Here is a 27960-nt window from a genome sequence, read left to right on the forward strand (position 1 = left end):
TCAATATTAATTGCCAAATGGAAAAAAGCATCATCAAGACCGATAAGCTTTCTAAAGTTTTTATCCCTCCCTCCTACATGAAGATTTTGAAGCAGAATATTTGGCGCTTACAGGCGCTAAAATAACATCTTTTAATGATCTGGCTGTAGTTGTCACAATGGGAGCTGCAGAGTACCAAATAGTTTAAAAGCTTCATCTTTATTCAGCTGGCGTATTGAGAGCATTATAAGAAATGGCTCCAGTGCTAAGGGCTGTGTACATAAAAATTTGGACTAGATGTAATTTGAAGCTAGAAGCCAGGCACATTTCCTCTCGTCCATAATGGTATTAGCTAATAGGTATGAGCTTGGCCAAATTAAAAAGGAGTGTCCGAAAATCTGGAAATGATGTTCATCAACAAAACATGTTTTCGTTTGCAGGAGTTTTTGGTCCGCTAAAGGCACAGTGGATACACTAGAATGGACACAGAGGAATTCCCTCCCCCACCTCCAGAAGGTAACTAAAATACTTAATATTTTTAAAATCACTTTCATTGTAACAGGTGAGATTATTTTTCAAACAATATTTTTACCTTCCCAGCAGCACTCCCTCCCACCACATCTGCTTGAGACTTGCTGATATTCTCTCGGGGGTATTTGGCAGTGCCTTACTCAGACATAAGTTCCCACCATCTGTCCTGCCCCGTTCCTGGAGCTGGCTCACTGGTGTTACAGGAGCATGACAGGAAGAAAACTGGGGAATGGTTGGTTCTTACAGTCCTAGTCTGCCAATATGTTTTCTATGGCAACATAGCGTGATGTGTGTCATTACACACTTCATACAGCCCTGAGGCCTCATGCACATGGTGCTCCTTAGAGAAGAAGCCAACAAACCCTTGGCAAGGGCAAGATATCTGGGCCAGTGGCACAGACGCCTGGACAGATTTGAAGTCTGAATTGAGAGGACAGAGAGGGGTGAATTTTTCTCTGTTGGGACACGTGCTGCTTCCACAAGACGTGCTTAACCTGGGGGATGACTACTGAGGGCTGTAGCTGAAGAACCCCTTCTTTTAGAGCTGTCCCTCTCTTGCAGGGCTGAGAGCCGTGCAGGCTCAGGGCTCAGGCAGCACACGTCCCTGTGGGAAGTGGTGTCGAAGCATGCATGACTGAACCTTTGTGTAGCTGGAGCACAGAAATTTTTGAAAGGTTGCAACATGTGTTAGACTGTGGAACTGCTTTATGAAGTCCCCTTGGTGCCCTTTGGCTGCTCTAGTAGAGCCCAGAGTTCAGAGGGCTTAAAGAATATACAAATGCAATGTGTCCTTGCATTGCAGTTATGCCTGTTTTAAAGAAATATCACCTATAGCTTTTTTGTCTGATTTCCTGTGAACATACCCTTCTGTGCTATTTGGCATTGTGTCTTTTAAGTCTTAAGAACATTTGGACTTTGATAGTTTGAGGCCGGAAGACTTGGGAGAAGTAGTCTGATCTTGTTCTTCCCAAAGCATTGGTTTATGGAGACAGCAATTATGTAGACCTGCAATTGAACCTAGTGCAGCTGTTCTTATTTAGCTAAATTCACTAGTGTTGTTTGCCAAGATAGTGACTTTCTATAGTCTTCCCATAGATTTCTGATGTATCCTTTTTATAAAAATTATTACATTTTATTTATTGTTGATGCAGTACCTATATGAAGGTTTTTAAATATGAAAAAGGATTTATCTTAGTTTTGTTCAGCCATAACTATTTAGGAACTTGGGAATTGTCGTCCTAGTTAGAAATTTCTGTCTCTCTAGCTTAGACACTGCCACAGGTAGAGGTCTAATACTAGAAACTACCTAGGGAATTGGGAATGTGAAAGAAGCAGGAAGTTTTGAAATCAGCTTCTGATGGGAGAGGAATATTTCTGGCCATCATTATTGACAGTTTTATTTATGTTCTGAGATATCATTGAATATTGTACTGGCAAAATGAGTTTCCTGCCCTTGACTTAATCTATGTGGTCGGGACTCTGATTTTAACTCTGTTTTATTTAGTGACAGTTACTATGAAACTATCCTTATCAGATTATTTATCTACAAAGAATGTACTGCTGTGGGAGAAGAGTCACCCCTGAAGAATCAATATTTCCACGTGATTAGGGTCTGCCATTGTTCAAACACAGCTAATAATTGTGTCAACAGCTCCAACTTGGTGAAGCATGTTAGCACATGTGATACTCTAAGCATTTCGTATACACAAAGTCAGTTCCACGTGTTATAAAGAGCTTTGCAGAGAAAAAACCTAAATTCCAGAATCGTATTGAGCGGTTACCCTGAATTTTCATTAATTTCAGACATGTCGCTCCTTAACATTCTGATTAAACTTATTTAACGTAAGTTGAGATTTTGCTCAAGGTATTGCTATATCTGATCTTGTGTCAATGGATGCTTTCACTGTCATCTCAAAAAGTTTTGTCTAAAAATTGTTGGAACTAGAATCTTTTCTGACTTTACCAACGCTAATTTTCTTGAGAAGTCATTTTAATAAAGACAATATCACTGAAGATAAAGATAAGTCTTCTGCAGTGCAGAATACTATTAAACATTTCAATAGTAACACTAAAGTATACTTTAGTTCACTTTCTAGACAATCCCCATAACCCATTTTGCAGGTGGAAAATAGGTGAGAATTTTAGGAGCACGTAAATGTGTAAATTCACATATCTGAGTTAAAGGGAAAAAGGAATAGGATTAGTTTGTAGTTATTAAGTTTTTCTTCTGCTGTATGTATACACCAGCCATCCAGGTGTCCGCTCAGAAAAGATGAGCAGGACCTGCCTGTGCCTTCAGACAGTGAACTGATGGGCAAGTTACTGCGGTGAGTAGTGACATTGAGGGTCCCACTGTGTGCTGAGTTCAGGAGCCTCTACTACATCTCAAACATCATTTCAGCTACTGCATAATGGTTATAAAATCCTGAACAGTGGCTACAGATCACATCAATAAATATTTTTCAGAAATTATTCTAATTTCATGGAAATTTTTTCTTTTACTGATTCACTATCTTCATAGATATAGCTTTAGTGATGAAAGTCATTTGGGTTCTTCTCCGTTTAAAGTGACAGTATAGCCTGCATGATGAATCTCCACTGTATTACTATTTAGTGGGTTTTCAATGTTGTTTTTGGACAAGTAAGTTCACCAGATCTGTTTATATCAATGTTAATGTATACAAAGTGAAAAAATGACTGTAAACCTTTATTTTTGTCATGAAGATGTTGTGAGAATCTATATTAAAGCTATGCAACTAAATTCATGTTAAATAGTGTCTTTTCATCAGCGGTGATCTGAATCTCTACCATGTTTGAGAAATGAGCAGTTAAGGTCAATGATAGAGCTTCCTCTGCCAGTCCTTGATAGGAAGAAGCATGCATATGATAGAGGAATGGGAGATAAATGTTTTATCCTTGTTTATTTCATATATTATGCTTATGCAATATATCTGCCTATTGCCTATAGCAATCTATTACTGCTGTTTGGACATTCCATTCATACATCTTTAATTAGCGACAAGTTTATGCTAATTAATTCTCCCACCGCAGAGCAAATGCAAGCTTTGAAGAATTTTACAGAAATTAAATACCCTTATGTTCCTTCCTCCAGAATGTTTTAAAAACTAATTCTTCTTTTCATGATGCTTAAGTATTGTTGTTTATATATTTTGAGTCAATGTATGTGTTAGCAGCCAGGGAGCAAGGGTGGGGGAGTGCATTCAGATGTAAGGCTGGATTAAGAGCATAATCACAAAAACTGCTTCCAAAATTGACATTTGTGATGATAGTGCTAGCTTTTCTTCACTCCTTCAATCTGTATGCGCATAGGAATTTATAAACAAAATGCTGGAATTTATGTTTAAGACTTCATATTTAAAAAAAATCACCGACTATTTTGTGAAATAAAATGGAGGAGGATTATTTATCTCCCCATCAACACAGAAAATCCTCCTTTAACAGCTAAATGAAAATGGTAAGTTTTTTCATGACTGTAAATTACAATTATGTTGTAATTGATTACTGTAAAGGAATGTACTTCCCAAACCCATTTAGACAAGATAGGCTGGGGACTGCAGATTTTGCAGTTAGGAATTTAAAAGCTTGCAATTCTGAGAATGAGATGAGCTCTGATTTCTGCACACTGTTCTCCTGTAGAGGTGTTTTCTTTGTACTGGCCAGCCAGGACTGGAGATTGGTTATTTAATGCTAGAATGGTGTTCACTTAAGATGGTCTGTGCTTGTTCTATTACTTTATTAGGAGGTATGGTACCTGGCTGTTTTTTCTTTCTTCATGTGGAAAAATGTTCTGTGATCTTGAAAAGTAAAAGCTGTATTCTTTATATGAGGACTTAGAGATGTTTATTGAGCCTGTTTTAAAAGGAAAAATGTCTTTCTGTGCTTAGCAAGAATGGATACCTGAGAAACAGCTCCTTGCCTTAAAGAAGTGGGGAGTGCATTCTTGTTTAACAGGTTTCTGTCTTTGTACTTTCTTCTCTGAATAGGTCTCCTCTTCATTATTCTTGGTACATGGCACTGTGACTCATGATTTCTCCATGAGAACTATTAAAAATGCTTCTCACAGATATCTATCTTCTCAATTATTCAACCCAGTCTTCCTAAAGCAAGTTGCCCTTTATAACAGTCGTAGGACCTAGAATAGGTTTTAAGCTTTGCTTTATAATTAATTGAGTCTGTCAAGAGGTGTATTTCTAGTAATTAGAATTTTAGTATTGGTACATAGCAATATGGTTCTGGTATCATGAATAGCCAGCATATTTTGTTTTTTAAATATTTAAAATAGCATTGAAGTTTCAGTGTTCAATACAAGGACAATGTGAGAATGATTTCGATTGTATAATCTTCATACTCCTGTTAAATATTCTCTTTACCTGAGAAATAATCATCTATAACTCTGCTTCATCTGAGAAATGTGAGGTACAGTTAAAGCAAAGAGCAGGTGTAGTAATGAGCAGTTGTGTATGTTCTCTCACCTCTTTTCCTTGCTTATGCCACTATCTCTTACTTGTGAGTAGAGCTAGATGAGAAGCTTTTGTTCCGCAACTTGGACATTTCCAAGTTGTTCAAAGCAAAACCAGACTAAAGATATCTCTTAGATACGGATTGTAAAAGCATTCTGCACACCTTTTTTTATATAAATGATTGGCTGTGAATTCTAGGGCTGTGAATGTGGATTTCTATGCTCCTGATACGGAAAGCCATAAATCAAAGAGGCCAAGGACTTAAATCTGGATTCCCTGCATGTGATCAAGTGCTATGTGTCTGGGTTTTTTCCTGTTTTTTGTTGTTGTTTGCTTGCTTGCTTGTTTGCCTGCCAACCCCAGAGTACTAAAATAGTCATAGTTCCTCTGTCCTTGAAAAGGCAGTCTGTATGGAATCTGAGAGAGCTTTCCAGATAAAAATTAGATAGAAATAACTATACTTTCATAAAAGTTCTCATTAGGATGAATTTGCATATTCCAACAAAAGAGCTTTAGAAAAACTCTTGATTAGCTCTAAGAGGGAGCTGTTGAACAGCTGCTGTGTTTTGTTATAGAGATAACTATTTCTCTGCTAGGTGAACTGCTTTCTCTTTTGTGTGCTATATATTATTTTCAGATTGTTTAATTACCTTTTGTCCTGTTTAGTGAATAATTTCGTAGGTTATTTAGGTTTTAACTGTGTTAACAAACTCTTTTTGTGACTGATGCAGTTAAATTGGGCCTTTTATAATATTGACAAGAAAATCACATGGTGTATGTTTTACGATTTGGTTTATGAAAATGAAGAGCAGTGAGGAAATGAGGTTGCATTTCAGACTAGAGTAAAATAAAAAGACATTACTTAGCATAATTGGGGGACTGAAGTAAGAACACTGCTTATATTTAACTGCAGCTCTGAAGGGAGTTGGTCTTAGGCTATATGGCGTTGTTTGTTAGGCACATCTATTTTCAGCATACAGACAGTTACAAATGATGGTAAAAGGGGAGCCAAGATTTCAGAAGAATGAGAACAGAATATGAATTGTAGTTATGAATAGTCCCTTGTTTTTGAAGCTGGCTGTGCCTTGTTGGTGTCTGACATCCCATTTGTAACAGAACAATTTATTTATTTTTAAAGATCACATTACTGTCTGTAAAGGAAAATGCATTTGTTAACATAAGGATCAATTATTTCATATAACAATGCGGACAAGCTGTATAACAAACAGTAACAAGAAAATTCAGATTGCAGAAATGCTCCGATGGTGTCACGTGTCACTCCTAATTATGTCTTTTTTTTTTCTTCTAGCCAAGCAGATATGGGAGTTGAGGAAAACAACAAAGAGAAATAGGTTAATTAAAAATTATTTCTGTTTTTAGCATCTGCAAAACAAACACAGTTTCTGTAGATGTAATTGTATCCTCTCTACTTTGAAGTAATCCAGTAACATCTTTGCTAGACATTTATGATTTGATAAATGATTAAATGTGATTTAGCAACACAGTGTTCTAAGTGACTAGCATCTTCATTTTGGAAGTATATGATGATTTATTTCTGAATGCAGTCTTACTTTTTAGTTAGCTTTTTATTCATAATAGTTTTTTATTCATTCAGCTGCTCTGTAACATGACTTCAGTGCCGGACTTAACTTGCCTAGCAGTGTGTAGGGACAAGCCCCAGATACGTTGACTGAAAAGATTGATTGATGATGAAACAAAGGGATACTAAGGGGTGTCAACAAAACAATATTAATTATCCCAAACTAGAGATGAAGTTTGTTTAAAAGACAAAAAAAAGTAAAAGAAATTATGCTGATTGTTGGGTATTCCTGCAAGAATATTTATGTAAGCTAAGCTCTGAAATTTGAATTTCAAATAGCAAGCCAACATATAAGAAGAGGTGTGAACTATGTTTTGTTTCTTTTGACATTTTAGGACTTGTAACTGGCACTAACCAGCCAGAATAAATTGCTGCCAAGTAACAGAGGGATTTTTTTTTTGTTAATTCCGTTTCACTGATTCCAGCAAATGTTCACCAACTGTGCCTAAAACCTCTGTAATGTTTGCATAGACAGATTTACTTTTTTATACCTTCTTCTCTGTTTTGTATGAGTGTTAGTAAAAACTTGTTTGCATTAAGATAAGTTAAATAAGTGTCTGAATTAGTGAATTAAGCATTTATTAGGTGCTACTTTCTTTTTCTGCAGAGAGGAACTGAAGTTATGCCTAGCAATTTGAGGAAAATCTACTTTTGGAAAAACATTTGGAAAAAAACCCCTCCAGTCCTCCACATAGATTCTTTCTGGGAAACCAAACCTTGTCATAGTTTCATATAAGTGAATAGAGAAGATGATTCAGTATGTCTAAGTAAGGTCCTCACAGGAGTAACCATTGTTAGAATAATCTGTTGTTAAACTCAATAACATTGGTTAGATCATCAAATTCTGGAAACTCTGCACGTTCCAAGTGGGATAGTCTTTAAGTAAAATAATGTTCTGTTCTGTAAAATATGGAGCAGCATTGCTGTATTCTGTAAGCTACAGATCTTGCAGTTATTTGTAGGAAGAAGAATGGTTGATGCTAAAGTATAGCTGCATGTTTTGTACTCTCCTTGTTTTGGATACTCTTTCCCTGTAAATGAAAACTTCACTGTGTGGTGTTGTGGTTTGTGTTGAGGTTTCATAGTTTAGTTTTGTTCTGATATAATTCTGCTCAAAACCAGATTTTTGTGAACATGAGTGCGGAGGAACTTCAAAGACAGCTGGTAGAGGCCTGGTCAGTGGAGTCCCTGGAGCCTTGGTAACCGTTCAGCTAAAGCAGATGCATCAGGCGGTAGTGTGTTGGGGAGAATGTGAAAGAGAAAGAGGCTAAAAGTGAGAACAACCCAGAACTTCTGCCTTGTTTGAGCATGCCAGAAGATATTTTGTGTCCATGTGTCAAGTTTTGCCATCTCTTGGAAGTCTGCAAATTTCAGGCAGCCTCTCTGTTTAGTGCAAACTGTTTGGTTGTTACTGATCAGTGGGCTCTGGGTATTAAAATACTAGGGATCCACTTGATCTTCCAAGATCATTTCCACAATTTTCCTAAAGGCTGGTCAAGTGCTATTTTGTCTCACCAGAAAATTGCCTAGGTGATTGTCTAAGCCTATCGCATGGCAGCATTGTTTCATTTTCAATCTGTGCCGTCTATCTCTGTGCAAATTTGAATCAAACTTTCTTTACAAATCAGTTTATCTGTATAGCACTCTGTAGGCTGGGGAAAGAGTGGGAATGGGAAAGATGTATATTTAAGCATGTGAATAGGTTTCATGCACTGCTTTGAGAGTATAAGATAGAATTATCATTGTGGACAAAGTAATCTGTTGCAGCATGTCCAAGAAGACAAATCAGTCCCCAAAACAGCTCATACCTTCTGAACCCCATCTTTGTCATCCATCTCAAGTTCTGATACTGAGGTCAAATGCTTTTAGGTTTTCAAAGTTCTACTTTTGGGAGTGCCAGCAAGTGCTTCATTTTTGACTTTGGTAGAAAAAGGATTGTTCAGCCCTGGACTAATGATCTAGAAAATAGGCATCCCATTGCCTAAATCCAGCTGAGGGCTTGATCAAGGGTGCATGCACAGCTGATGACAAGATAGGAGAAAGAAACATGACCCAAAGTTGAAGCCAGATCCTTTCCTCCTTCATACCCAGAATGTGTCAGCATGGTGAAAAGATCTTGCTAGACATGGTCCAAGACCTAAGGTACTTCAGCTTTTTTTGGTCTAGGTAAGCTCCAGCTCTTTTTAGTATCTGATGCACAGTATATGTGCTGAACCTGTATGTTTTCCTTCTATGGAATTGGGATCTCACAGTCTGCTTGCTTTAGGCCCCCAGGGTAAGTGCCACACTTTCTGTCTCAGAAGACTGCCAGTGACTCTCAAGTCATTCCTGTCCAAGGTATTTGATGATACAGCAGTTTCATGTTACTAATTAGAATTAAACAGACTGTATTAAAGAAATGCATATTCCTCAAACCTTTAAACAATAATTACTTCAATGTAAAAAGTAATCATTTGTGTAACTAGATATAATAGATGGTACCCTTTGGGGGTGGGGGGGAGGAGGGGGAAGTAAAGAAGAACAAACCAGATTCTTTTCTGTCTCTTGTGGAGAATTCCATAACATATGGCTTCTTTCTTACAGATATATGAATTATGTGGGCAGAACTAGATTTCCCAGAAAATCTTCCTTCTCCTTTCTTTCCTCACATGACACTTGCATCCTAGGGTTAGCCAACATGCTTCTTCCCTGCAGTTCCAGAGCTGGACACTTTCTTCATTTTCGCAAGGACTTTGTAGTCCTTGTAGTCCTTCTGCTGTTTGATTTCTGCTTTACTAAAACTCACTGTTTCTTCCATACCTGGTGTGGACTGTCCATTTGGCAGCCTGTTGTGAGGGGAGAGTCGTGATTCAGCCATTGATGTGCTTGGCAGTTGAGGCTGAACTTGGCTACACGGTGGCCATCAAGCACGTGTCACTTGCAAAAGTGATGTCCTGCAGCCTGCAGTTTTGCTTTGATATCTTCAGAAATAGAGTGGTGTTTCTCTTGTTAGATGCTTGGTGGCATTTACATTAATTCAGACTAGTGACCTTATTATTACTAAGTGGTGGAGCTCCTTTAATGCTGATAAAAAGTTAATATCCTTTAACACCAATAGAATTTATTCAGCATGGATAGATATCTGTTATGTAGGAGCATATTTATACAGATTTCCAAATAATTCCCGCGTGTACTTTTCTTAAAGAATCCCATTTTAAGTACTTCACTTGCTGCAAGTCAGTGGCATTTCACTGATGGAATGTAATGGCAGAATCTATTAATACAGTGCTGGTGTGGAACAGATTTCCCCTTTCCAGGACCAGGATCAGTCTATGCTTGTTGCAGTGACGTGCAATATCAGTGTTGCCAGTATGTTGACTATGAAAATGTGAAGTCAGCTAAAATGGTCACAATGCTGCTTCTATATAGCAGCCTTTCAGATTATAGTGTAACTAGCATTGAGAAGTATCTTGTAGAGTTGCAAAGGATTACACCTTTTTTGTTTGTTTGTTTTGCTGCCAGTAGTCTCTGGATAGCCTTCTTCCTATCTAACCTTGTCATTTTAGCCTTTTGGGTTTTTTGCAACTCAATGCTCTTAACCTTTAGTTAAATTCAAGCTTGATTTTTAGCATAGTGAGTAATTTATAAGAATCAATGCTTTTGGTATTTGTAAACCTTGCCTAACAACCACAGATATGTACTTCATTGCAAGAAATAAATTTATTTAATATTCAGATTATTATTGCTAACAGTAGACTCTGTCTTAAGCTTGGACAGGCAGATTCATGATCCATTTGAGTTCAATTTGGATTTTGCTTTTTATCCAGGAGAATAATTTCTCTTATACTTGCTTAAGAGCATAATTAGTGTGTAATGTGTGTATTTATCAAATATTAAAGAGATGTTTTTACTTATTTCTTTGTTGTTTATTTGAATGGAGAGCCTGTTAATTTGTGTGGTTTTGCTTTTGTTTCCATCACTGGAAAGACTTCTTGTATGAATGTGTACCATTTGGGTTTTCTCTTGGTTTGTTTTTTTACAGTTTCCACAAAGACTTCTAATGATCATATTGTGGTCTTGCTTTGGATTTGTGTGAGCTTCATGTAATTAGCAACATGCTTAGACCACAGGGACCTGAGTTTCCTGTAATGCCAGTTTAGCACAACTGCAGGTGAAAGCAGAAGGAAAGTCTTGGGGTCTGATCCATCTCCACGACACTAGATGGAAAAATGTTCACCAATCCATTTCAGTGTATGAAGTTTTGGCTTAGACTTTTTCAGAACAAAATAGGTACAGTATTATAACAATAGATACATCTATTAATAGATACATCTGTGTGACACTATGGGAACAAATTCATATTCATTGATGGAGCACTGAAAAGCAGTGTAAGGTACCTGGGTATGTATTCCCCCATGCGGACAGACTCTCTGCGAACACCATGTGTCTGGCTCTGCACCGCTTCCCGGGGCAGTCAGCAGCTCGGAGGATGTCCCAGTGGGGTAGCTGAGGGCTGTAACGGCCTGAGCTGCCAGAGGCATCCACCATGACTCTTGACGGCTGGGCACAAGCTAGGATGGGCCTTGAGGCTGCTCTAACCTGTCCTGCCAAGGAGCTGGTGTGCGGAGGCTGCAAACCAGGAGGAGAAGAGGCAGTGCAAATCCTTCCTTTCCCTAGTGGCCTGATGCAGACTGCAGTTCGGGTCCAGGGGTAAATGTGATTCTTAGAGTGTATATGTGTTTTTTAATCAGTTTGCTAAGTCTTCACATAATTAGGTAGCTTCTGAAAGTTTTGGTCTAAGATGCCATTGGGTAAACTCTCTGTTACAGTATTTCTGCAGCTTGAATTCATTCTTTGAGGGCAGAAGTTTAGTAGGTAGAGGTAAATGCGCAGGCTGTGATCTATATGGAAGTTGAGATACTTGAGAACATTCAGCAAAAACATTGCACCTATGCTTTAACCAAAGGGATCTAAAGGGAGAATGTCACTCAGTGATGTGGAAGTATTCATGAATGGGGTTGTTTGTAGCAGGATTCCTAAAAGCCAACCTTCTTTTCTGTGACCTAAAACATTTATTTACTAATGAAACCATGCAGAATAGAGGTTGTCTTCATTATTACTTTCTATTTCAACAGCACACTCCTAGAGACCTTGAATTGATGTTAGGAAATCCTGGCAGGAAAGTCACTTGGATAACTTAAAAACTTTCTTTGTGCTTTTTTCATTGTGGAAACAGTCTATAATTATGTGATTGCATTTTCTGTTCTTAAATAGCTTTTATAGTCCCGTTTCACATTTAGCACGTAAGCATATAATACTCCTTGATTCTGGCTGCTTGGCTGAATGTTGTCCTCCCATTTGCAGCCTCCTCCTTCTGTCTGCCAGACCCAGCTGATGCCATTTCTGTTCTTGCTCTCCAGGTTCCTCCTTTTCCAGCTACCTGGCTTCCAGCTCCCAGTCTTTTCACACTGAAATAAGTCCATATCTCCCATCCAAAATTCCAGTTTGACCAGACTTCTGGCGTCATCTTACTTCTCTCCATCCTTCACTATCCAGATACGTTCCATGTTGCACTTGGGAGTCAGCTGGCTTTCATCTTCACCTTTCTCCCTGCATGGGTGCTAGCCAGAGGTGCTGTTTGGGGAACACAGAAGGGATACTGTTAAGCTGAATACTAGAGTGAAAGAGTATTTAAGTTCATTTTCCTCTCCTGGTACTGAAGAAGTCATGGTCACATGTGGGAGATGTGAGCAGAAAGAAAATATTTTGTTGCTCTCTGGCTGTAGGAATGCAGTCTAATCGGCATTAAGAGGTTGTGAAAATCTTGAGATTACCCAGTGAAGACTGAGTCTTAAAACTGTTTTTGTTTGAGATGTAACAAGTTTCTGCTGAATATGAATCAGCTGTGGTTTCTTGAAGGTTTACAAGCTGGTCACATTTTTTACAGGAACACCGGAAGTGCTCGCTATCACAGGATTCACCTTCCTGACAAATGTCAAGTCTCTGCTACAAACTTTCACCTGAAATTGAAAGCTAACAAATTGAGAACCACGATGGTACATTTAAGCCCTGATAGTTAGTTTTGGAAAATCAATGATAATTTGAAAGATTCAGGTATTTCCTGTTACAAGACTAAAAATGAACAGTTTTCAGCTCTACCTGTGATTAAATGAGAATATTTTCATGATTACGTACATTCTTTTTGTACAGCTATAACAGTGGTTCTGGACTGATGCTGACTTTTGGAAAGGACATATAGCAGGTGGCTATGACTTAGAGGAAAAAGTATCTGGTCTGAGTTAGTCCTGCATATATACTTATACCATATGGGAAGTACAGTGTCTAAAACTGTTTTCAGGTGGAGCAGTGTAATTCTTTCTCCTTCCAGAATTCAGGTTTCTTTTTCAATACTCCTGCAGAATGTTAGTACTTGTGAGGCTATTGAGTACTTAAAAGAAGGTATTTTCCATTTGTTGAGAAGAGCACTTTCCCAGTTAGGTTTTAGCACCTTGCTGTTTTCCAGTGCAATTCCAGTTCTTTCTTTTATGTGGTGTCTTGCACATTCACACAAGGAGCTAGACAGATTCTGAGTGTTAATAAAAAGAGTCTGGAAAAGCAAGCATATCTCATCTTAGAAGAGGGCTAAAGAGAACATTTCTGGTGTTTATCAAGGTTGATATGCACTGGGATTGTTGAGTCTGCCTTTTTGCTGTGATTTGTAAACTTCCCAAGTTACCAAGTTTTACGACAACTAAATACACTCTGAGATAGTAAACTTCTTTTACTGAAAAGTTTTGCTTTGAAGATACTCAAGAATTTGTAGAATGTAGAAAGCATTGGGGGGGGGGTCAGTTTGAAGGAAGATGGATCTACGGTCTTCCAAGTATCTTGCTGCAATCCAAAATGCTTAAGTAAAACAAAAATGTTTTCAGACTGCACACTGGAATAAGAACAAGCTTCTTTCAGTGTCTGTGTTAGATTTAACTGTATTAATAATACTATTTTACAAAAGAATAATATTTTTGCATCTGAAGCAAAGCACACTTACATTTTCTTCATCTGTCAATGTAAGTTGGCAATATGGGTAAAAGCGATTGAAGATATGTCACTTAGAAGCAAAAAAATTTGACATTTAGTGAATATGCAAAAGAAATCCAATTTACATTCCAGAGGTGAAACAATAGATTGTGTACACTGGAAAAAAAAATGACTATGAGAGGGAGAAAGGAAAAATAGGTTTCCCATCTGGGAACATGTGCATTTACCATCTCCTGCAGTCTTTGAACTGTTCTTCAGTATGGAGTCTTTCAAATGTAATAGGTTTATTTCGTCTTTTTGTTCCATAATCTCCTGTTAACTTAAAAAAAAAAAACCCACAAAACTGGTTGCAAGGTTGACACTCCTAATTATACATAAGCCTTCATTCAGTCTGTAAAGGCAGTTTTCAAACCTTATAACAGGTGTGTTCTGATGTGAGTATTTTGTGATAGCAAGATGCCTATTTAAGTACAAGGCTTCCAGGTTTATTGTATTTATGCTCCAGACTGCTGAATTGTTCCTGATCAGGAGTCTAATTCTTCCCATACATAGTTTTCCATGGAAGAAACTCAGCTGATTTCCTTAGTATCATATCTGATTTACATGATTACAAGTGAGGACAGAATTTGTTGTGATTTTTTTTTGCCCTCTGTGTTTGCACTGTATTCAAAATTTAAAGACCTTGGTAATAGGTGCCATTTTTTTTGTTCTACTTCTGTATCTTTTTTTGAGGAAAGCAGTTAGTAAAACTTCACTAGCTTAATCTCAGGTTTAAAATTAATGTCACTCTTAAATTTGTAACATTTTAGCTGTACTATGTTAAACTATAAATTGTTTACAGAAAAGGAATTGGAAAGTGGATGGTGCCAAGAGAGCTTTGCAATTGGCAGAGCAATCAAAAATTGTTTAAATTTGGTTATGCCGCAGCGGGTCTCTGAAAACATAGTCTGTTTGATTATTTTTGAAGTAAGCTTAAGGGAAAAGTCATTTCACTGAATAACATATTACAGAAAAACCTCAATTTTACTTTGTTAATCCACATGTTGTGCTAAAAGTTATCAGAATAATGATTCCTTCATCTAATTTGAAGTTCACATTTTCACTCCTAATTTAACTCGAAGGCAATTTTCCCATTATTTCAGATTTTTTTTGTTTTTAAAACTCAAAATAGAAATGTTTAGAAACATAAATATTTCTCACAAGCCACAGAATGGTATTGGCACAAGATGAAGAAGGTAAATCAGTTACTGTCTTTTCATTGCTGGCTGACACACATAAGGTTAAGAATGTGAATAGTAATAAGACAGCAAATTAGATTTTTAGCAACTAATTTAATTATTTGAAGTAATTTTGGATGGACACTGTAATGATAATCCTGAGATGTCTCTGATTATGACTTGGGAAAAATGATGAATTTTAAAATGATGTAAAAATGTAGTTCTTTTTTATGTGATTGGGGGGGTGTTTTGGAATAATTTTTTCTTCTTCGGTTTTTCTCTATAATCACAATTGCTTGGAAATCCACTTTTCTGTTAGATCATCTTGGCTTACGTTTAAAGGATTGGAGGAACTGGCACTTTTCTCATAAGCATGACATTTTGCAAGACGTGTTTTTTTTTTCTTTTTTAGCCAGATTCAGACCAAGTTTAACTATGCTTTGTGTCATCCTGATTTTTGTAGAACTTCTCAAGAACAGAAAAATGCTTTCGCGTGTGTGCGTTGTTTTGACATGAGAACATAAACTGTAGCAAAAGTACGTACTTTCAAAACTGGAGTTATGCAAGATGTCTTTTTTGTATGACATAATCTGTGTTTATCTGCAGTGCTGGATAACTCTAGGTTTATCTTCAATTAAAACGTGCCCCAGCCTCTCTTTATATGTGTTATAAAAATACTTTGTTTCCATTAAACAAAATAGTATACCCTCAAGATTAAAAGCTCAAAGGAGAATAATTATTAGACTGAAGGGATCACTAAATCTAAAGACTAAAGGTTTACCTTTAAACCTGAAACACTAAATGAATGTAGAAGTGACACAAAGTTAAAATACAGTTTGAAAACTTTATAAAGGGTAGTTATTTGGCTCCAGTCTACCATTGCTAAAAGGTGTGTAATTTCTATTCTTTTTCTTTTTTTTATTCTTAACCCACTATTCCATCACTGATGTAATTTAGGAGGACTTCCCATGCGGTACTGTTCAAATGCAGGGTCCTGTGCTTTGTTTACCTCTGAGGTAAAGTCAATGTTTCTAAATAAACAAAACAGGACAGTATTAACAAAAACTATAATAAAAATAAGGTGATCTTTTATTTAAAAAAAATATATATTTTTTACCTAAGTTGGGAACATCAATCGCTATGTCTGTATTTCTTCCTTTAACCATAAGATGTATATACAGTGGGAGGAGGGTGTTGAAGGAAAATGGTACATCAGTTCACCGTGTTTTGCCCCTGGGTCCTTCCTTCTGCTTTAAGCGTCTCAGATCACATTTTTGCCAGTGGCAGTTCTTGTCTGTCCCTGACAAATGGCACTGCGCTAGATACATATGCCTGGGCAACTGCATCAATGTAGAATTGAAGTGCTGAAGTAGAGACTTATTAGGTACCTGATACTTAAGCTGCCTTTATATGCATGAGGTAAAAATTTTGATCCTGAAACTCCTTAACCTAGCAGCCACAAACCCGCAGAAAGGCCTGGGGCTCCCTAGGTGTTTCTCTGCGTGGCTTGGGTATTTTGTGGGCCTACACCGGTTTTCTTTTGCCGATCAATGCCTAGAATCGACCTCCAGCGAGCGAGTGGATTCGCTGCGCTTGCTCGAGCAACATCTGCGTTCCCTGAGCAGCTCCTAATGCTGCAGCAGCGATCAGAGCATGTTCCACTCATTCCAGTAAGCTCGTCTTCTACCTCCTCAAAAATACAAAATGCAGACATAACCATTTCATGTCGTTGGAACTGCTGCTGCTGATCCCCGCATTGGTAGAGCACAGCAAGGGCAGTGGCAGACAGCAGTGTGTGAACGTTAAAAGTTGTGATTGCTGCGGTCAGTACCTGCTTACTGACTAAACATCATCTCACACGCTGGTGATCACAAACCTGTTCCACTGGGAAAACACAAACCTGTGAAATACTAAATTTGAAGTACTTGGATATACTGAAAACATACCAAAAATTCCTCCCTTCTTTCTTTTCTCCATTACTGTCAAGTAGAAAATAGTCATGCAAAGCTTAGTCTAATGAATGCTGAATTAGGAGGACTTCTGTGCTTGGCTTCAATCAGCTGGAACAGCTCTGCAGAATTTTAGGATCTTTCAGAAAAATATTGCTAATGGACAAATGCAAATATGAAAAGCCTTAATCCAAAGGCTGACTTCTTACCAAAGGATTTTAAAAAAAGCATCAAAATTGAATTAAATGTCCTGCTGCCTCAGCCATAAACCATGGCAATAAATGCAGAATAACCGCTTTTTTCATTCCTTAGTATTTTTGTAATTAGTTCACTTTTTTCTCCTACAGAAAGTCTGCATGAAAGATCTTGTTATTTGTGGCTGTGATAAAATATGCTGGCTCAGCCTACCTGAAGAAACAGAAGCCTTGGCAAGAATGTTTATTACCATGACAGTCTAAGCAGTCAAGAGCTATGGATTCTGTGGGTTTTATCACAAAGATACAAAACATGTTCTAGGTGGTAGAAAAGCTGATAATATCATGATGAGTCAGGAGATCTTACTGTCCGTGCAAGACTTGTTTTTAGTATTGTATTACCTGAAGTGGGGGGGAACCTTATGAACTTCATTTACATTTTTATAACATATTTGTGTATTTATTTATAATATTAAAAACAAATAACTATAGCATAAAATATATATATTTAATATGTTGTTGAACACCTATATAAAAGTTAGATTTGGCTTGTGAGCCTGAGGCAAAGCTTGGGAGGAAGGCAGGCCCGGCCAAAAAAATTACTACAACAACCACTTGCACCTCAAGGAGACTTCTGATAAAGGTTTTCCCTTCAGAAGGTAGGAGAAGAGCTATGGATGGATGATTTGTGGAGGTGGGAATGAACCCTTTGTCTGAGCGACCTGCAGAGAAGGTTTGTGGACACGGCACCCGGTGGGCACGGGCTTCCCACCAGGCAGCTGCTCTGCTCCGGCAGAAGCTTTGGATGCTGTGCGCGGACTTCCAGTGAATGTGCAGTAAAAACAGCAGTGGAGATAAAACAATGAGAGATTTTAACTCTTCAGGGGATCTGCGTGCCCCTGTGGATACGAACAATAGCACAGAGGGAACTGCTCTGCGCTTCCTGCGCCCCGTCCCCACCCTGGCATTCGGTGGCAAATCTGTATGGCGTTACTGCAGCGCGTTCATAAGCAGAGACAAAAAAAGGAAAAAAAAACTCCACTCCTACTTTCTAGCTGGATTAGAAAATAATGTTATTATTTCAGCCAGTACTTTTTCAAAGGTAAGAACTGAAAAACCAGCGTCCCCACCCCACGACCATACTTTCGTCTCTCCAAAGAGGTTACTCATTGACACGTGGTGTACACCAGGAAAGCAGCAACTTCCCTGTGACAAAACTTCTCCTTTAGCCCCTCCCCCCCTTTTTTTTAATTTGGACTGCTAGTTTTGGATCGTTGTGAAAGAACAGACTTAGAAGAATTAAAAAGGAAAAAAGACTTGAAGTCATAAAGTCCCAAAGTTCTGTTTCAAAATACAAATTCATCTGTGAACCTTTCTTGCTTAAAGAATTGGCTGTTTAAACATGTTCATAAAAATAATTCTGGGTTTAGTTCATTATGACAAAAGCAAAGATATTGTATTATCAGTTATTTGTTGCTTTTCAGTAATTCCATTGTTAGCATTAAAGGGCTTATTGAGAACTATCTGAATTTATCAATGCATCAAAGGGGTTTTGGTTTATTCCATTAACCTAAAAGTCTAAGACTTAATTATACAAGCTTCATTCATAACTGGAACATTTACTAATCACATGAAATCATTAATAAGAACAAATAACAAAAAGAGTGTCTTTCTGCATAGTTCTAGAGAACGAACCCAAAGTCACTGGTACAAATGATGAAGAAGAGGAAGAAGGAGAAGAGTTTGACTTCGATAGTGGAGATGAGATACCGGAAGCAGACAGACAAGCTCTTATGCCACCTCCTTCTGATTCTGGAAATAATATAGAGCATGAAGAGGCTAACATCACAGGTGAGGCAGCCTGCCAGTCCCATAGGCTGTGCCTCCCGTAGGCTGAGCAGAGATCAGACTGCTGGAGTATAGGAGCCTTTTTCTGATGGTATAATTAAATAATTGTAAGAGTGCCATGGAAAAATTATACAAAGATGTGCATGGAAAGACTATACAATGTTCTTTTCATTCCTGCTAGTTATAGTTGTGGTAGATTTGACATTGCAAATGCACAGGTCGTGTCATTTCGGTGAGGTTTCCCATCTGCCTGTGACATCCATCCATCCATGTCCATGCAACTGCAGCTGCATATGGGCGGCTTGAGATAAATCTTCACAGCCAGCATGCTGGTTGCTGATCTGAAGAGGATATGTATATAGAAATCAATGGACTCGGAATGTTGGAAATTTATTTGTAAGCTGAAGTCTTCTTTTATAAAACATTAAAACCCTTATACTTTGTTATAGCACATGCAGATGTTCCCTGTGCTGAGGTATATTCTGGAAATCACTGGATTCTGCTCAAATCTACAACAGCTAATTTTACTGGCTTCCATCCAATTTCCTTTTGTAAACAGAGTCTTTGTGCTCCTGGCAATTAGAGACAGATACCTCTTCAGGTGACTGTACAGTTTGACAACCTGGAACTTAAACACTGCCTAACTCTGAAAACTTTTTTTGTTGCTCACTAACATTTTTGTGAAGTTGCAGTTAAATCTCATAAACTTTTAATTACTTGGGCTCCACTTCAGCTGGTTTTAAAGTGGCCTTTGGTTCCACTGTACCTCAGCTAGTCCCAAGAGATATCAGGAAATTTGTATAGCAGGAAATAATTTATTTTTAAGGAAGAAAACTTGGAAAGTTACTTTCTTTTACCTTTTCTCAGTAGAGTATTTTCAGGAATGTTCTTTAAGGAATGAACTTCTAGTGAACTTTTTCTTTCTTCTCTTTGTAGCTATTATTAAAATATTTCTTGTATCATATATGACACAAATTCGTCTAGAATCCAGATGTCAAACTTCAGGTTTTAAGGCTCTTTTCAACTATGTGCTCTCTGAGACCCCCTGTCAGCCTTCCTTCTATACAGGATTTAGGAGTCCTGGAATCGAGTTTTTGTTCTTCCACAGACTTTCTGCATGACACATCTGTAAAATGGGGACAATAGCACTACTTTAGTTTGTAGGAATTTTGTGAGTTATAGACTGTAAGCTACTCCTTAAAGTAAGGCTTAAATATGAAAAATATAATCTTATTTTTTTGTTATTCATCTTTCAAATAAAGGGACTGATAATTTAGAAAAAAATGAGAAAATACAGACATCGCCATCTGCTGCAGAGGGCACTCCAACAAAAGCAAACCCCTATTCAGTTATAAATATTTCACCAATCCAAGAAAAGGATCCATCCTCATCACCAGAACCAAGCCCTCAAGACGAAAGTACAAGTCCTAACTCATGCAGTGGATATTCTGTTCCTGTGCCCTGTGGCTATGCTGTACCATCCAATTTACCATTGATACTGCCAGCATACTCCAGTCCTGTTATAATACGCAGTGTTTCTGTGGATGAAGAAGGTACCGTATCTACCAAATTTATTTTATTTGGAGGGGAATGCTTGTTTAACTTCAGGTAACTGTACTGCCTTGTAAGTGCTTGTGTGGCGCTGTTCCTTGATGTCTGTGGGAGATTTCGTGTCAAAATGGAAAACAAACTCTATTCTAGAGTAGGAACTAAAACTAATTATCAGATATTACCGAAAAATGTTGGTTTATTAAAAAAAAAAAAAAAAAAAGTTCTTGCAGGGCTCTGCTTGCAGTACTGTGATTGAGATATCAAAGTAAAGAGGTATAAGAAAAAATATAGACAGAGTTGGTTCTTTCTCAACCCTTTACTTAAATGAATGATGCTTGACCTTTGGTTTTTCAGCACCGTATTATGATAGATAACGTGAGTCAGGGCTCTTGTCTTATCTTGCCATTAAGAATGATTAATGTTAATGACATGAATTTCCAGATTAATAATTCAGTGCTCAAACCAAATGTTTTTTCACAAACCTTTATCATGCTTTAGCTAGGTCCTGGCAGAGTTCTTGTCCCTTTTATCCCCTTATATGCATTTCTCTTTTCTTTTCAATCCCAGTGGATTTAAAGTTGGTGGGGGTTTTTTTCCTCAACTATTTGACAGATTCTATTTGTCCTTTAGTCTAATTTTAAGATAGAAGGGGAAGACTGGAAGGGAAGTAACTATGGTTTGTTAAAGAAACAGGGACAATCCCCCTCTTTTGTAACCAAAAAACTGGCAAAATTGGCAGCCTAATATTGAGAGAGCAGGAAGAACAGAAAAATTCCCATACCATGTCCTTTTTTCTTTCTTGTATTTTGAATGTACTAGCCTTTAGCTAAGCAGCAATTCTACTGTAATTCCATATGTAGTGATATGTTTTCTTGCAGCTATTGCTGTCCACTGCCATTAGTCATGCTAGCAGGTAAAAACAAATGTCTTTGTGTGGTTTTTATTGCTTGTAAAGGAATATATATTTCAAAAATTAGAATTAAATGCATCAGACATTGTGATTTCCTCTTAGACTAAACTGCTATGTCTCTGTGAATTAATTCTTTCATTCATAAAAATAGTGCAAAAAAAACTCTTAAAATTTTTTACACATGTTCATTTAGGGATAAAAATGTTGTACAGAAGTAGGTGATTCATTAGCAGTTTTAGTAAAATCAGTTTCATATGCTAAAACATACCATTTAAACCACACCTACATTTTATTTCAAGTATTTTGATGATCGTGTTTTGTTTCTACTTAGCAGGTACGCAGTCAGCAACTGAAGAATGCCATTGTAGTTCTGTAAACTCAGAGGATCCCCAAAATAGGTGATTGCTAGTTCAACACCATTTAATGATCTATAAAACCTTAATTCCTGAGAAAGCTTGCATTTGATAAGCCAAACATTTAATTTTTCATTTCTGACATTTCCATTTTTTGTCTATTTTCATTTTCTTAGCTCCGTAACTCTGCTTGTGTACCAAAATCAGCACTGATCGAGGTCTGATATGTACAACCATGCATGATAGTTTTCAAGGAATAAGGTTTAACTTCATAGAATCATAGCAATGTTGGCTGCAAGGCCAAGATCTCGTAGTCTAACCTCCTACTTTACAGGAGGACTGCTGCCAACATGAAATCAGATCAGCTGTGGTTTTGATAGTATCTCAAAAATCTACAAGGATGGAGATTCCACAGCATTTCTGAGCAATGTCTTCACTGCTGCACGACCCTTTTGGTGAACAAACTGTATTTCCCAATCTGCAATTTGCTGACCATTCCTCCTTGTTATGTGATCTGGCACTGTAAACAAAAATTTTGACTCCATCACCTCTGCGGCTCTCAGATAGTTGTAGGCTGCTATTGCGTCACCCTGTACCTCCTTTTCACCGGGTTAAATGAGCCCAGCTCCTTCAGCCCATCTCCGTGTAGGCCATGTGCCTTAATCTCCTGACCATCTTGGCAGCCCTCTGCTAGACCCTCCCCAATTTCTCCATATGCTTCTGGAGCTGAGGAGCCGCAAATCCTGAACACAGTGTTCCAGGTGCAGCCTTCCCAGTACCAAAAAGAGGGGAATAACTGCCTCCCTCAGTCTGCTGGCTGCATGCCTCCTCATGTAGCGCTGTATGTGTTTAGTCTTTTTTACAGTGAAAGAGTAGCTCTCATTTCATAGCTTTCAACAAGATAGTTTTATGTGTTCTGGTAGAATAATTCAGAAACAAAACATTTCCATGGGAGGGGAAGCAATTTCAGTTTCTTGATTAAAATGGTCAGAATAGAGTATTAGACTCTGAATTCCTTACTGAAGTAGCACTTTTTAGTAACCTGCAGCCTCAGAGTGAGAACTTGAAGGCAGTGTTTTGTTTTGTTTTTTTTTTAATTACCTTGTCTTTACGGTTGTTTAAAATTATTATAGTGTAGCTTTTAATGCTTTTATTTGGTGGCATTTTTTTCAAGTGAAGATAACCAGATCAGGAGAGAGGATGATGCTCTGGCCAAGTGGGTTGCAGATCCGGCAAATACAGCATGGATGGAAAGTAAGTATCAGTGATCACTGAAGTACAGCTTTAGAAGATCATCAGTTTTAAGTTGTGATCAACTCTGTGTGTGTGTATATATGTTTTGTGTGTGTATGTGTAGAGATTATGTGTATATGTGTATGAAAGTATATACGCATACACACATGCATACATTTTACAGGGATGTCTGTTTTCACTTTTACTTTATTTTTTAGATGTGTTCCAGAGCCAAGTTTTACCAGTTAAAAATACTCAATAGTATAATATTTTAATGTAAGATTAACATTCACTCTTGCATGAAGTACTTTTTGAAGTCAAGGGAATCACATGCTATTGTTTAAGGCAAATCATTTGACTCTATTGGATATGTACATAGTGGAAATTTGCTGAAGTCCCCTTTGTGGCTGTATATGAGTTTGCTTTTCTCATAGTTTCGCAATGAAGTTCTTGGAGAAGGTGGAAGGGAAGAAACTTTTCCTTAATGCTTCTCCTTGTGTCTTTGCTGGCAGGTGTGTTTTAGACCAGAACAGAGACTATGCAGTTTGAGGACAGATTGTCCTGGCTATCCTCAGCTCAGACTAAATGAGGCTTCCCACTGGGCTGGAGGTTCCTCTTACATATCATTTGAAACAAATGAGGAATTTGCATCATCATCTCAACCTGCCTCTTAACTTACTAGAATGATCATTACATTATTTACAGGTTTTGTTCTTTAAAAACAAAGTATATTACAGCCTTCTTAGAGCTAATTAGTAAGGCAGCAAGCAGTGCTCAGCAAGCATAGAGCATACCATAGTGCTGTGAAAAGTAGGGAAAAATGTTGGCTGTGGAAATGGATTTCTGTTTTCAGGCTCCCAAAGGTTATCATAAACAACGCAGAAAACACTGTTTGAAATTTCTCAAATATCTTATCATTACTGTTACTGTGCATTCTTGTGGTATTTGGTTAATGATGATTGGATGTACTATCAAGATGCTGATGGAGAGTGGGTCATACCTCCATTATATTTGTATGTGCCAGTGTAACCAAAATTCATTGTTGGTCCCAATCAAATTTTATGGGATTTCTCACTTCTTTTTCCTGTTTTGCTTTTAGACCCAGATGAAGTAATTTATGATGATGTGCCAAGAGAAAATTCAGACTCTGAACCAGGTTTGAGGTCTTTGTAATATAAACAATGTAGATCTATTTTAAGCTGAAAGAAATGTAATATGACCTATATGAATATGTACTGAATAGACACGTTCACTAAAAATATGTCTACATGAAGTTAACACTGTATCAGTAATCAGTGGGTCTTGCAAAACTCAAAACTAACTCTTGACAGAATTTATATCCACAGGTCTCCTATACTATTCTGTTCAAAAACTGAATCCTGCTGTATTGTACAGATATCGTACAATACCGTCCCAATGTATACTGTCCCAAATCCCTGAGTGGTGGTGTTCCATGTGTTAGAGAAAAGACAGAATTATATTTTTGGATATTGTAGCCATGGTGACCTAAACAAGGCAAAGTGTGTAGGGAAAGGATATTTTTAAATAGCTCAACTGATTTATGATAATGCATCATTAGCATGGTTGTACAGAGAACTGCTCTATTCTTTAAAATTCCACTTTGCATAAAAATATCTGATAGATGAAAAACTATGTTCAGATCACTGAACATCTGTTGAAGAGGAGATTCAGAGAGGCTGTTTACCACCCTAACTGTGATGGCAGAAATGTTTTATTTCAGCTTCAGAATAGTCTAGCTCCTTATTTTGTGTCCTTTTTTGGAAGGGCAAGAACAGATTTCAAAGCAGTTGCTGGAGCCAAGATTTTGTCTTGACTGGGAACAGTGAAACTAGAAGTCAAGAAGCTTTTTTAAGCAAGGACTCTCTATTTGTTTTGCAGTTTTTGGTCACAGTGAAGACTGTGCTTAATGCTTTGCTGGTTCTAACAGATTTTGTTTGACTGGAGTGGCTTATTAGGAACTCAGCATCTACTTTTCTTGGCTCTCAGAGGGTACAGGTGTTTGCTGAATTTGACTATGACTGTGTTAAGGATTCAAAAAAGCACTTAAGCTATAGTGTTTTCATTTCTTATTCTTAGTACTGTTCATGCAAGACATTCAGCAAATTTTATTACTGAAATATGTTTCATTTATTATTAGGATTTATTACATTAATGACTTAAGTGCTTTTATTCCTGGGGAGTCCCTAAGTGGACTGTGCCAGTCTGGGCAGGGACATCTTCCAGCTCAGTCAGGAAACATGTACATGGCGGCTGGGACTGAGCTGAGGAGGTGAATGGGATGTGGGACAAAGCTTTGCTCAGCATCTCAGTCAGAATTTTCAGGTTAACCCGGAAGTTATTAACCCAAATTCTGGCTTTTCATCCGTATCCACAGACATTGAAAGAGTCGGAGAAAATACATAGTGAGGATAATTTCATCTTTGTATGTTCGTGATCTTTATGTTTTGTATGTTAGATTGTATGTTTTGACAGGGAGGCACACCTGTTTCACAAACATTGCCATCTGAGTGCCCCATTCTGCATTAGTGTGTGGGCAAGATATATCCACTACATCACTGGGTATATCCTGCCTCAATACTGGCATTGAGAAGTTTGGACTTATATCATTACAGTGATGATTCTTTTAAAATTTTCATTGTGCTAATTACCACTAAAACTTCTCCTTCAGGAAGTATATTTTAAGGACAGTTTTGATATACATGGAGATAAAAAAAAAAAGCATTTAATTATCTCAAATTAGAGGAGATTACTTCATGTTAATTCTAAATAGTGTCATTAATGTTAATATAGGAAGATTATTACTGGTCAAAACATAGTTTTTCAATCATAGGATCATGAAATTAGGCAGATGTGTAAAAGATGTCAGTTTTACTTTTGAGTATGTATTTTTTTCAATTTAAATACAACTGAAATTCTAATCTTAAAACAAAAGCACAAATTTTGTTTACTGAGTTATGTGATGCAGCTTTAAATGCTAAGTAATAGCCTCTGACAACAGGGATCCCTAGTAGAAGTGTCTACACTTCTCTAATTGTAGTGGGACAAATGATTATGTATGTAAAGTGCATGCCTGTTGACTGATAAGTATTTGATAATAAACATTTTTCCATTTCATTTTGAGTTAGTTTGTCAAATCTGATGTCTGTGCCAACTAAAACACCAGCTGAGGTAAGGAATGGAAAGTAGAAAGTAATAAAGCCATTAAAAATACATCCTTAAAACAACGTGGACCAATTTTGTAGCAATTTTTTACATTAGTATTTTGGAAACACTTTTCCAGTATCTTTAACTGTTGGTGCTTTGGTCAGCCTTTGAAATAGAACTTTCTCGATCTTAAAAGGATTAATATTTCAAGCCTAGTTTATGGGCAAGGTAGCTTGCGGATATAAGAGCTTCCTAGTAACTGGTAGAATACCAGTATAGATGCAAGAATGATAAATCATAAAATACCATGCTTTTATTATATGCTTCTTGCTAATTTGGTCTGATCTGTTCTGATTTAAGTAGTGATATTTTCATTTGATTTTCACAGTGTTTCAGCATTTGTTGTTTGAACTGATCATGAAAAAAATCCTAAAAACAAATGGCAAGCTTGCAAATGGAAGGTTGATTTTAGTCTGTGCAGATCCAGGTTCACAGCTACAGTTTCAGCTTACTCTGAATCTCCTCTAAAGCATGTCATGGGATTTGGACAAAACAATACAGTTTGAGTACAGCACGTTTTTAAAGAGATCGTGGTGTGTACCCAGAACACTGGTCACGTGTCCTGTTTAGTATTCTGTTTCAACAAAGAAGACCTACTTTGGCTGTTTGAACACTGCATCGTTTTATTTCTATAGAAAGTGTCCATACAAAAGTCTATGTAGTTCTTTATAGTACATAGTGAACAAGCTTTTTGATGTTTAAAAACAGTAATTTCAGTGTAGCTTAATTTTTTATTTTGGTGTAATTCTTGCAGAGGAAATGATTTATGATGATGTTGAAAATGGTGATGATGGTGGAAACAGCTCCCTGGAATATGGGTGGAGTTCAAGTGAGTTTGAAAGCTACGAAGAACAAAGTGATTCTGAGTGTAAAAATGGAATTCCCAGCTCTTTTTTGCGAGGCAACCACAAGAGACATGTATGTATCCCCACAGTGCTGCTCAGTGATTGAGATTATTCTGATTTTCACCACCTGCCTTTCTCAGCTGTGTTTCCCTTCTCAGTGCAGTTTCAAATACCAAGAACATCTTTTTAAGAGAGACATGAATCAGTGCGGGAATGACAATTCACAGCAAAATATAGCAAGGAAAAGAAAAGATAAAAATGTTAAACAGCTTCATAAAAAGAAATCCTCAAATTGGATAAAAATGGAATTAAAAATGGGGTGATTTTTTCCTCTTAGGCTGTTCCTCACCTTTTCTTCTTTTGCAGCTGATAGATTAGTGTAAATGATAAATAAGTGTGAAAAATAACGTGAAGAGTGAATGGGGTAACCCTGAAAAATCTTGAAGTTTGGGATCCCTCAGGTACTCAAGTGTTCCCTGCTTTTTTATCTTAAATCTGCATCACTTCTTTTGCTTGAAGGTGACTATGCTTATTAAAAAAAAACCAAAAAAAAAACCCCAAAATAAGTTTTTGTGGTCAGAAAGAAGCCTGTACCATTTAGTAAGGAGATAAAAGGTGGTGTGCTGGAAATGATCTATCTGCAACATCCCTGGGTCCTCTGGTCTAATACCTTTGGCTGCATCTGTGCTGTAAGAAGCAGGAGGATACTGATGACATGGATATGTGCTGCATCTTGACTGCGTATCAGCAGACCTAGACTTTCATAGGCTGCTTTGCCTCCTCTCCTTTTGCCCTCATGCCCTTTCTCTGAGCAGAAAGTCCTGGCATGAGAGCTGAGGGACCACACTGTGCTTCCTGCTGCGAGTCCCTGCTCTGAATGGCTGGAGGACTGAGGTGCGTAGCAGAGCCTTGCTCAGTGTCCCACTTCACTGAGCAAGGGGATGGGGTCCAGTCCAGTGCCTAGAATAACTGTGGAAACCTGAGCATTGCTCTGGTTTATACTAACTAGTAATAGACACCTGTGAGC

General features: G+C 37.6%; 1 protein-coding gene across 6 annotated transcripts in view; it reads left to right on the forward strand.

Annotated features, from left to right (window-relative positions):
* ARHGEF10 (Rho guanine nucleotide exchange factor 10) overlaps window positions 1-27960 on the forward strand; it is a 118344-nt gene that overhangs the window by 14441 nt on the left and 75943 nt on the right. For 4 of the 6 annotated variants that reach the window (XM_064508534.1, XM_064508537.1, XM_064508538.1 and 1 more), the window contains 7 exons: window positions 420-495; window positions 18649-18819; window positions 20079-20369; window positions 21609-21675; window positions 22805-22884; window positions 23963-24019; window positions 26843-27006. In XM_064508534.1, coding sequence (XP_064364604.1) covers window positions 459-495; window positions 18649-18819; window positions 20079-20369; window positions 21609-21675; window positions 22805-22884; window positions 23963-24019; window positions 26843-27006 — 867 coding nt within the window. In that variant the 5' untranslated portion in view covers window positions 420-458. Of the gene's footprint in view, window positions 1-419; window positions 496-17624; window positions 18071-18648; window positions 18820-20078; window positions 20370-21608; window positions 21676-22804; window positions 22885-23962; window positions 24020-26842; window positions 27007-27960 lie in introns of those variants that run through there. The other 2 variants (XM_064508539.1, XM_064508536.1) reach the window with 2 other exon arrangements.

This window comes from Dromaius novaehollandiae, chromosome 3 (genome assembly GCF_036370855.1).
Source record: "Dromaius novaehollandiae isolate bDroNov1 chromosome 3, bDroNov1.hap1, whole genome shotgun sequence".
NCBI classification, from domain to species: Eukaryota; Metazoa; Chordata; class Aves; order Casuariiformes; family Dromaiidae; genus Dromaius; species Dromaius novaehollandiae.